General features: G+C 42.5%; 1 protein-coding gene and 1 long non-coding RNA gene across 4 annotated transcripts; one reads left to right on the forward strand and one right to left on the reverse strand.

Moving 5' to 3' along the window:
• The first annotated feature begins 588 nt into the window (after positions 1–588).
• LOC127805595 (uncharacterized) lies at positions 589–7,255 on the forward strand. Of its 3 annotated transcripts, none has more exons than XR_008024178.1 (3): positions 589–911; positions 6,610–7,050; positions 7,153–7,255. It is a non-coding gene; the product is annotated as an uncharacterized LOC127805595 (long non-coding RNA). The 3 variants fall into 3 exon arrangements; XR_008024180.1 differs by having other exon boundaries at positions 6,897–7,050; XR_008024179.1 differs by having other exon boundaries at positions 589–893.
• Positions 7,256–8,527: 1,272 nt separating this feature from the next.
• On the reverse strand, positions 8,528–11,441 carry LOC127805585 (probable pectinesterase/pectinesterase inhibitor 61). Its single transcript, XM_052342340.1, has 3 exons — positions 10,464–11,441; positions 10,173–10,309; positions 8,528–9,452 (listed from the first exon to the last, which is right to left on the reverse strand). Exons 1-3 carry the CDS (start codon positions 11,378–11,380, stop codon positions 8,755–8,757), a joined length of 1,752 nt encoding a protein of 583 aa, XP_052198300.1. The 5' UTR covers positions 11,381–11,441; the 3' UTR covers positions 8,528–8,754.
• Between the last annotated feature and the right edge of the window lie 205 nt (positions 11,442–11,646).

Here is an 11,646-nt window from a genome sequence, read left to right on the forward strand (position 1 = left end):
CGGTCGTGACCGATATATTCACTGTAACTGTTTTAGTTTCTTGTCGTGGTCATGATAGATATCTTTAACAAATAAGTGTTAAAGATATCTGTTAAGGATATTTGATATTTGTTAAAGATATCTGTTAAGGATATCGATTCTGTTAAGGATATCGGTTAACAGATATTGGTTAACGTCCTTAATAGATATCGATATCGGTTAACAGATATTGGTTAACGTCCTTAATAGATATCGTTAACCGATATCTGTTAATCTGTTAACCGATATCCTTAACAGATATCTATTACTGATATCCTTAACAGATATCTTTAACAAATATCAGATATTCTTAAATTACCTGCAATGATTTTAAAGGCGAAGACCGACGAAGAAGTAGCAACTTTAGATGCTTAAAACAGAGGACGAGTGAGAGAGATGTTCTGGTCAGCGGGGCGATTGGGGATGTGCGTGCGAGAGGAAGAAGACAAAGAGGATCATAAACTGATTTAAATCGGAGTCATTTTAGTCTATTTAACTCTCAAAAATCATAATTTTGCAAAAAAAAATTAGGAGTCCTATGTTTAAAAAATTCTTCGCCGGCAGTCCTATTTTTGCAAATTTCCCTTCAGTCATTCAGTCGAATCAATCGTCTTCTCTTCTTCACTCTTCAAGTTTTCAGTCGACAGCAATGCTATGTTGCCCACTGCCGGCCAACATAGCATTTCGATGACTCTGTAAACTTCACCTTTGACTATTGAAGTTAATCGAGACAATTGTTCCAGATCTGTAACGGAGCTTTCTTGCATTTTTACTGTGAACTAATGTTTCTTGCAGCATTTTAGTGTTTCAGATTTGCAGAAGAGATTCTGGGTTTTGCCCCATTTGGAAGTCCAGAGCTTTCTGAGGGTTTAAAAGTGAGAGCTCTCTGTCTTGTAAGATTTTCGTGACTTCAATTTCCTCTTCTTTCTCCCTCCTTATCTGGTAAAGATTTTGTACAGTTTCCTTTCTTCTTTTCCTGCAAATTATACCTTTTGGACCGTAAGTAAAGATTTATTATTCTTTTGGCCATCGTGGTTTGGGTTTTGACCTTTCATTGAAATTTATAGAAAAACTCCCAATCTTTGTGGCGCTATCTTGGTTTTGGCTAAGGGTCTTGGTCTACGGGCTTCATTTCTTGTTTTCTTTCGTTGTGCATCTTGGACTCTTTGCCCGTATCTTGAAGCCGCTTTCCTAATTTCTTGATTTGGACCTCTTGACATTTTTAATACAGGAACTTCTCAATTTAGGGTTTTTGCCCTAGGGTGGCCTTAGATCTAGTTTCTTTTCCTCTTGCATTTTGGGTCTTCTGGATATTCCTCTTTGGACGGTAAACGTGTTTCCGTAATTGATTACATATTTTCCTTGTTGATACTCACTTTTGAGTCTTCAATCCACAAGTAGAGATTTCCTTTTGGAACCATTAACGGTCAATCCCAAAATTGAACTTCCACTAACCATTAGGGATCTTGTTAGTGCCAACATTAATGGATTAGAAAGGGTTAATCAACTTGTACTCAGGATTAATTTGGTAAAGGGCATATTTCTGTTTTCAAGCCTACTGTTGAGGAGCCCATGGTTTTGAATAACCCTCAGGGGCTACCCTTGTTAACTAATGGTGAGGGGTTGAAGTGAATTGGAGTAGGTCAAGGGGCTTTCAGAGAAGATGAAGCATAGCTTTTGGATCATCCCAAGCGTGGGTGACACTCATTCAACAACAGGACTGAGGGTTTTGCTAGGGTTCCCCAACTTATGTGTTTGGGTGTTTGCACTAAGGATTTCGTTATCCAGAAAGTTATGAGCACGCATCTGAGAGCATCAAAATTGGGTCATTACAATGATGATGGACTCTGGAAGTTGTGAGGACATGGGCCCTCTCTCTTTCCCCATGGATGAGGTCCGCAAGATATCTGTGTTGGACATCAGGCCGGCAAATGTAGATATACATGCTGATCATATCTTATTGCCCTAATGTGTTCAGCACAATCTTGAGTTTTAGAAACATCTACTTAGTTCATTTTGCTGGATATGGCTAGTTTTGTTAAATTTAGTACCACGTAACCTAAATAGCTACGGTTAAATGTCCATCCAATTCACACCCTTCGGATAGTTATTGCTTGAAATTGGAATTACGACTATGAGTATTGAAATCATGCAGTTGCACATGCAATAAAGTATATAAAAACTCTAGGTTGGACATAATAATGTGTTCTTGTGTCCAATGCTACTAGTCCTATTATGGTGAGTGGGTTATATGTTCTGTGCATCAAGCCAAAACCAGGAGGGTTTGGACCAACTGAAATTTGTTAGGGAACATAATGCTTCAATAGGTGTGAATTGTTAAATAGTCTTTAAAGAAATTTTTATGTAAAAATTATTTGAACAATATGACTTATCCACTCTAAAGATATTAACTTTCGATTATGATCCATTTTATCCTTGCAAGTTAAAACTTTTTCACTGGTAATGGTGATAGGATACCAGATAGAAATTCAACTCAACAGCAATCAAATATCAATAGCGCTTTCAGTAATTTTCTGCAAGAAAACAAGAACAATTCAAGGCATTTGAGAGGCCCTTAACTCTCCCAAGACTCAATACAAAAAATGAAAATCCCCCCTCCCCCAACTTCTTCCCCCTCTACATATTCTTCCCTCCCTCCTCCTCAACAGAAATCTATTACGCACTTGCTGGGTTGTTACACAACCCAGTGATTTCCCTTCTCTACCTCTACGCACATGGCTGGCTGTTATGCCAGCTATCCAATTTACACCCTTGCCCTTGCCCCCCCAACTTTCACCTTCTCTACCTCTTGGACCTTCTTTGATAAGTCAAGTAAACTGAGGGCCTATCATTACTCCCCCCCAACTTTCACCTTGTCCTCAAGGTGAAAAAATGGAAGTTGTTGCTGGATCAAATGGTAAGGTTCCCAAGTAGCTTCCAATGGGGGTAGCCCCTTCCATTGCATGAGCACCTCTAACACATATGATGGGGGTAGAGACCGCTTGTACGCCAAGCCCCCAATCCTTTCCTCCACTTCATTGATGATCTCCACCTTGTCGCGAATAATCAGTTCTCCCTCTAGGTTGAGAATCTGGTCAACCTTAGCATCCACGGCCATCAAATGGCATCTCATTTCAACTTTGGAGAAGAGATGGTTTTGTTCATAAACTATAGGTAGTGTATCTGAAGAGCCTATTGGCACCCTAAACATGATCCACACCTTCAAGTTTCTTAAAACAGCAGCAACCAATCCTCCGTAGATAACTTTCATGCCCAAATTCCCATCAATATTTAAGATCTTTGGGTCTATACCAATAGTAACAGCCAAGCACAATAGCATCAAGATCTAGTTAATCTCTGGGATGTAAATCTGCCCGTGTATTTTGGATGATGTGTGAACTATTTTGATTCTTGGGAAACAACCCAGGGCAGAGCATTGCTTGATGATTGAGAAAGTCCTAGTGATGATGGCTTGGCTTCCCACAACTGCAGCAAGTACTGCAACTGCAAGAATTGGCCATCTTAATTTCTCAGGTACAGAAACATAAAATCCCACTTGATAGTCATGTCTAATATCATGGTGCTGAGATAAATAAGCAGCTTGTCCCATATATGCCAGTACTAAGGGTGGGTAAACCCAGGATGTGAATGCAATCTTGATTGACAACTGTGAGAAGTGTCCTAGATCTGCAAACAAAGCTTCTAAACCAGTTATGCATAACAGGACACCACCCAAGGACATCCAACCATCTTTTCGGGTTTTCTTAAAAAACTTGTACATGTAATACATGCATAATGCTTTGTAGACCTTACGGTTCCAATGAAAGATGTTATATAGACCAAGAGCACTGATGCACAATAGCCACATCATGATAATGGGTGCAAACAAGAACCCAACCTTGTGGGTGCCATAATGTTGAAGGGCAAACAAACTGATCAGGATGATACATACAAGCAGAACTTCTATATCATTAGGCTCCACAACAGAATGCAAAGGCTCCACAACAGAATGCAAATTAAGCCCTTGACTTCTAGAAACATGCTGCCCTTCCACCATCATGACCTGCTTGGACGAGGCACCCACCCCCTCATGATGGTGGGAATACATGGGGGGCCCTCCATTATCAATCAACCCCATGTAAAATCTCTAAGAAACTTGGCTAAGAGTCAAACTAGCTTCCCAGACATCAGGGACCGTTGATGGCGCCCCAACCCTCGGCCACATGCTCTCTGTGGCTGTCATCGGATCGGTCGTCCGTGGCATTTTAAATGGACTGATCGTCGGCTGCCCTTCTGCCTCGTTGGAGAACTCTCCAACGCCATCGTCGACGGCAGCCACTCCGCCTCGCGACACCATGTTCTGCTCAACCGCCAATCCCCCTTCAATATGTAGCTCAACCGACTTCTCCACTACGCCTTCCTGCGTGGACCCTAAGCGATTCCTTAGCAGCCCCTTCAACTCTTCCCAGCTTCTCACTCTTCGTCTCCGTTGCTCGCACTAGACCCATGAAAGTGTAACATCCTCCAAACACAGTGTTGCTGTGTCCATCTTCTCCTCGTCAGCCAGCCCATTCACCGCAACTCCCAACTCTTCACCCATCGCTTTAAGCTCTGCCCAACTCCTCACTCGTCACCTTCGCTGCTCCCACTGGAACCAAGCAAGAGCAGCTCTTTCGAAGCCGAGAGCAACGGAGTCTAACTTTTCCACATCTGACAACTGATTCACGGAGAAGTACTGCTCGGCCTGAAACACCCAACCGTTCGGGTCGTCTTCTTCAAACACTGGCATCTCCAGGCGTTAACCCCTTTCGTCCGACCTCCCATAGACGTCGTACTCACTGCCAGCTTCCTTGAGTTGATTTCCTAGCTTTGGCGTGGCCTCCTTAGTGAGGGACGACCCAATCGGTAAGTGCTCGCCAGATTGTTTCCCCTTCCTCCCTTTCTCCTGGTCTTCCCGTCTCTCCTCGTTCTTCCTCTCCCGTTCTTGCTCTTCTCACCTCGTTCTCATCCAAGCGAACCGTTCCAACAAGCTCGTTGCCTTCTTCCCCACCGATTGAACCACACCCCTCATGGCATCAAGTTCCCGTTGCATGCCTTCCATCATCCCTTCCAATTTTCCTACTCGGTCTGTCAAGTTCACCATTAGGATCGATGACACTTTGATACCAAATTGATAGGATACCAAATAGAAATCCAATAACAATCAAATATCAATAGCTTTCAGTAATTTTTAGCAAGAAAACAAGAACAATCCAGGGCATTCGAGAGGCCCTTAACTCTCCCAAGACTCAATACAAAAAATGAAAATCCCCCCTCCCCCATCTTCTTCCCCCTCTACATATTCTTCCCTCCCTCCTCCTCAACAGAAATCTGTTATGCACTTGCTGGGTTGTTTCACAACCCAGCGATTTCCCTTCTCTACCCCTACACACATGGCTGGCTGTTATGCCAGCCATCCAATTTACACCCTTACCCTTGCCCCCCTACCTCTTGGACCTTCTTTGATAAGTCAAGTAAACCGGGGGGCTATCAAATGGTTGCTATTCATATTGTTTTGAAGACCTTTTCTGGAGGTGCTGAAAGATGTTTTATTAATGACTGATCATTTTTGGTCTGCTTGTGACCGTTTGAAGATTGCACATTCAAGTAGCTCTATTGGCCTCCAATCATATTTTTTATGATGCCATTGACTACGATAGGTGTCAAGAGCATACATAGGCGTGCACTCAGTGTTGTGCGCCTCTTAACAGCCAAGTCACAAGGACATGAATTAATCGCAAGTTTGGTGCATGAGTTGTGTGCTTCATTATCAGGCGCAAGGCACAGGAAGCTTGCGCCTTGTGGCAAAACTGAAGGTGTTTCATTTTTGTGTGTGTGTGTTCTCTGAACGCTATTAGCTTGATTTGTCATCTGAGAAAATGTTTCTTGTTGATAAGAAGGTACATTTGAGTAGGACGGGGCCTGATGAACCTGTAGTTGGTGGTCAGAGGGCCGCTGAGACTCATGTGCCAGCCTACAGGATGTGTGAAGGCTGCCTCCTGTGACCTGTTTTGATCACCAGGGTTGCCGGAGGGATGCGAACGTCCTCTGGTGACCAGTTACTGGATCTTTGCACTTTTGTTGGATTTTCACTATTTCATCATCATTTTTGCTCACAAGGTTTTGTGCTTGCCAAGACTGGACTGCCACTATGTGCTTTAAATGTTATTTTGTTTCACTCCTTACGCAACTACTACATTCCTTCTACTTATATATTTATTCTTTTTACAGTTCATTTTTTTTCTCTTTTACAGTTTTTTTGTGAGACTAGTCTTTAATCTTTTTTCCTCTTCATTCTTGAGTGCTTGCCAAGACTGGTGTTGTGGACTGCTTGTCATACAAAAATTTTGTTGTTTTCTTTTCTATTAATTATTTTGTTTTTCTCTTTTAGTTTGCTTAAATTTAAAAGTAATATAAAGGCATCCTAAACTGATTTTAATAGTTGTTAGGCTAAAATTGACGACTCTGAACTAGTTGTTTTTATATATGTTTTTTTATAACATTTAGGTTTGTTATTCACAATTTTATGTGTTTACATTTACCTCTTTATAGGTACATACATAAAATAATGGTTTATAAGTATTCTATAACCCTTGCGTGTATGAAGCTCGTACTTCGCCTTGCACCTCGTGCCTAGGCCCCAGGAATTCTTTGCACCTTTGACAACTATGTTGACTACACATAGAAGCACTGGAAGCTGATTAAGACATTGAACTTCTGAAGTTCCATGTCTGAGACCAACCAGTTGTGTGTGCTCGGACCCTGTTTATTTCTACCATGCTTCTTAAGAAAGGTGCAGAAGGAGGACGCACATTTCTCATTGGAAGAATCATATGCAGAGAAATTCTAATGGAGGGATGTCTGGTAGAGCAGATTGTTCAAGAAACGCAAAAACCTGGGCTCCCTGGAACAAGCTAAGCAACATTCCTTGAATCCATATCATCGATCATGGACTTGCAACCCTGATGAAACTCTCCATGAAAGACTAGCAAAGTAAGTACATTGGTATAAATAACGTCCATTTCAGATACATTTGTCTATGGATGAAATGATAGAAGATAGATGGTGATCCATCCTTTTTTGTATGAATAGCAGGTTCTATGTGATGTTGCCATCACTTTTGATCACATGGTCCTTGGATGTTGGGTCAAGTCTTTGCAAACAGTGCCTTCTGGCCCCCACCACCAACATCAAAAAGAGGAAACAAACAACCACATGGAGAGAGATTTGTTTCCTCTTCTTTTGTTGGTTTTTAGCTGTGGTCTTTCTCAGAACTAGTAATCCCCATATCAGTTAGTTTTTATAATGCGTATAGGATTTTCTTCTACTCTGGTGCTTGTTTTTGTATGCACATTGCACATTTGTTATGATTCTCAAGTAGTAAGATAATTCCCTGATTGGAGTAAGATTGATTCCCACAAGAATGTGGGCACATTCGGAGGGAGATATGTCTGTTTGGTTTTTAATGGCAGCAGGGGGTTTGCTTTGGCAGGTTTCTTCTCATTGGTCAAATTTATTATTTCTGGGGATGGCCAATTGAGTTGTAGCTTAGTGTGTGAGCTGCCAAGCAACTAGTAAGTATGTGGCAATAATGGCTTGTGATTGAAGGTATGATTATTGTTATGCAAGGAGGTATTCAAAGTGCCCTCAATTGCCACGCCCTTCCATTGCTTTCTTTTACTCGAGTGGCATTGAGTAAAAGATGGCGTAAAACATACAAGGGGTGGATCCGCCAAAGATTTCCTTTGTGTAGGGCATTGAATATGTAGGAAAAGGGCTTGTCGACGGTCCCTTTTCAATGAGGAATTAATGTATCTAAGATGGGCCTGACCTAGTTTTATTTTATTTTTATGAATGAATGAATGAATGGCTCACAAAAAAACATGGAGAAGCAAGCATGGTCATGGTGTTTGAAGAAGGCCACCAACCTCTCAGCTGTTATTTTCCAATGCATATATATTCTTATTTATGGCTTCACCAAATTTAGGGCCCAACCCCCTTTAACATGGAAAGACAAACGTGCCCCTAGCGTAAGACAACATATACGCACATATACCCTATAAAAGAGAGAGAGAAAAAAAAAAACTAAAACAAAATTCCAGTGTTAGTAAAATAAACTTCTTGTCAGTGCTATTCACAGTGTGTGTATGTGTTAATTAGTATGGCTTTTGTTTGTTGGAACTTAAAGCTTAAATTCATAAACGTGCTCGAGAAATTTGGTCTATAATTGCATCTAATACAATAAAATTGGTTGAGCCTTTAACTTATAAAATAGTAATAATTAAACGGGTGAACGTTTTTACTAATTTCAAATAATAAAAGCTAACTGAAAAGATCATACTAGATAAGTCAAAATATTAAATTTTCTAATTTTAATTTGAAAATAGTAGTAAAAAATCATTTTTTTAATAGAACAAAAAGTAAGTAGACAATGAATGGTATGCCACCTCGTACTTAATAGAAGAAGGAGAAGAAGAAGAAGCACTTAAAAATTATTACACCAAGGAAAGAATATTACAAGACAAGATTGTGCATGATTGTAGCTCCACATATATTCATATATAAATATATATGGTGAAAATGAGAATTAGACACATTTCTCCATCATCCCACTTAATTTGGATTTGGAGAACTAATCATCTCTATATATTATATATTATATATAATAACACCTTAAAAGCAAGCAAAAACTATTTATTAAGGTGAGAGGCCGGCCACGAAGGCCACCCCGGTGGCCGGCAACCACGACGACCCGTAAATAAATTGCGCCACCGTGAACTTGGCCGCCTCCGTCTCGGACTTGATGATGTGGTAGCCAGGCCACCGCACGCGCTGCCCCAGCGCGGCCCCCGGACCACTGTTCATGTACTCCCCATAGTATAACGTATCAAGGGCAAACCCTCCGTTCCATTCGAGCCACCCTCTCGGGTGGATGTGATCTCCAAGCGACGACAACATGTAAACTGTTCGTGAGTACATCTTCCATGGGCGGCCGAGGTAGGTGGGAAAGCTGGCTTTCGAGGCCTGGAGGTCGGAGGTGGCCAGGATTTTGCAGCCGTGGATCGATATGCCGGTGTTTTGATTGGGGTCTTTCCTGTTTTGGGCGGTGATGGTGTTTTTTTGGGAGGGCATGGGCTTTCTGGAGAAGAGGTTGCAGCTCTGGAAGACGACGGCGGCGTTTCCGAAGATGAAGTCTACGGTGCCGTAGATGTCGTTTTCGCGGTAGAATTGGCGCTGGGAGTGGACGTAGAGGGTGTCCTGGTATCCGATGATGCTGCAGCGGTAGACGACGCCGTGGTCGGCACCCACCCGGAGCGCCACCGCTTGATGCTTGCTGGGGCCGGCATAGTTCTCGAATGTCATGTCCCTAGCAATGAACCCGGTGCCGGTTGCCGCTGTACGTGAGGCGCAGTAAAAGCAGCAGCATGTGTCAATTACTAAATTGACAAATATAATCTAATCTAATCTATCTATAGAAACAACAATTTCATTTCATTTCTTACAATTAATATATTAAAAATTATTCAAATAATCCCATCATCATTATAAAACTAAAGTTGAAAGTATAAGAAAAATACTACGTAAAAAGTTTTGAGAATATTATTGTGTGGATGGATGGATGGATGATTTTTTAAGTAATGGAATTTGGGGATGCAATTTAAACTCAAGAGAATGATATATGATCGATGTTTAATTGGCATATATGTGTGTGTGGGTGTGTGTGTGGCTTCATTCAACCATGCCATCATCTATATATATACCCATGAATGACCCACCTCACCTCACTTATGCCCTATCCCATGATCCTAGCCACAATATATATACTTGGGGCATTGCATTTAATTTCTTTTTTTATTTATTCATTTATATATATATATATATAACATATTTCATTTTTGAATGAGCATCAATCATTCCTGATGATCAAAATGACATCCCACGTGGATTTCCCACGTCATGCTTTCATAAACAAATTGATCTGCCAAACACTTATTCTATTTTTTTTTTTTATAATTCAAATTTTTTTATTAATTAAAAGTACGTACTCAATATTATTAATTTGATGCATCATATATATTTTTATTGTTGCAGGAAAAAAAAAAGAAGAAAATTACCGAAAGATGCAGTGTGGAAAGTTGTTACTTTATCGGCCACGCTTTTGCCGCCGCTGATGACCGTTTTGCCCTTCCCGTCGCCCATAAACATCAAATTCGTCTTCTTTCTCCCCACCTTCAAATTATCCTCTTCGTACCTTAATGAATGATGACATCATGATTCATCATCATTAATATTAATATTAATATTGTTTCAAAAATAATTCTTTTTGACTCAAAACACTAATTTTATTCTATATAAAGATGTTTTTTTTTTTTTTTTTTTTTATTTCAAATTCAAAGAACACTTACTTGCCAGCCTTGACGTGGATAATGAACCGGCGATCGCTATGCTCCGGTGCCTTCTTGATCGCCTCGGCGATTGTCGTGACCGTTCCTGTCCCGTCTTTCGCCACCACTATATCGGCCCGAATCGTTGGCGCCGGCGTCTGGAGCAATACTCGGTCCCTCCGGCTCAACCACTCCGGGAACCCCTCCGGCCATTCCATCAGCCTCCGCCTGCGGCGATTCTGAATTGGAACGCCGGCGAAATCGTCGTCCCCATTGGCGGCGGCGTAAATCGCCAGGCAATTGCTGGCCAGCTCGGCCAAGTCCATCAGGCGCTCCTCCATCTGCTCCTTGACGTAGCCGCTTACCTCCCCGAGGCCCTCGGAGCAGGTATCATGGTTGGTGAGGGCGGCGCTGAGCCAGGTCATGACGTCCTGAGCGGAGCCGGAGAGCGAGGTGAGCGAGCGGGAGAGCTGGTCGACCGAGTCCTCCAGCAGCTCGATGCAGTCCTCGTACGCCGACCGCACGTGCCCGTCCATGGCAACGTTGTTGATCTCCGTACTGGAGTACAGCGCCCGGCCGAAGCGCTGCAGTGTGACGTTGACCGAAATGTGGACTAGGTCCTGCTCGCTGGCGGAGAGGGCGCCGGGGAAGTCGACCAGCGAGTTGACACAAAGGTCCGGATACCGAGTCTTGCTGCAGGTCCGGGATATCGCGGCGGTGGGCCTCCGGTGGGATGCGGATCCGGAGCGGGAGCCTGGTCGGATCCCGAAAAGGATACCCACGGAGACAGCGGAAGCCACTATAAACACAAGGGAGAAGATGAAAAGCAGCCTGAGCCTGGGGGAATTGGGGCGCGATGTGGCATCATCCTGGGGGTCGGGGAGAGGTTCGGATTGTGAGGACGCAGGCTCGGTTTTGCCGAGCCTACCATAGCCCATTGGTCTAGCTGGTTTGGAGAGAGAGAGAGAGAGAGAGAGAGAGAGATGGGTGTAGAAGAAAAAGGAAGCTATAGTATATAATGGAGGGAGGGGGGAGGGGGGGAATTAAAAGGGGAGAGTTTGGTGTGGAGTCAATTTCCACGGGGATTAGCTGTCGTCTACCATTTTCAAGTTTCATCCATCACTACTAGCTAGTACTCTTTCTGTTTCCTATCTATCCATGTATTCCGTAACTAATTAAGTAGCAGACACATGCAGTCTGCTGT

This window comes from Diospyros lotus, chromosome 1, assembly GCF_014633365.1.
Source record: "Diospyros lotus cultivar Yz01 chromosome 1, ASM1463336v1, whole genome shotgun sequence".
NCBI classification, from domain to species: domain Eukaryota; kingdom Viridiplantae; phylum Streptophyta; class Magnoliopsida; order Ericales; family Ebenaceae; genus Diospyros; species Diospyros lotus.

Coding starts and splice junctions, on each gene's coding strand:
- LOC127805585 (XM_052342340.1), bottom strand. CDS start 11,380: ATGGGCTATGGTAGGCTCGGCAAAACCGAGCCTGCGTCCTCACAATCC. Junction 10,310..10,463: donor ATCCACGTCAAGGCTGGCAA/GTAAGTGTTCTT, acceptor TCATTCATTAAG/GTACGAAGAGGATAATTTGA. Junction 9,453..10,172: donor TTTCCACACTGCATCTTTCG/GTAATTTTCTTC, acceptor CCTCACGTACAG/CGGCAACCGGCACCGGGTTC.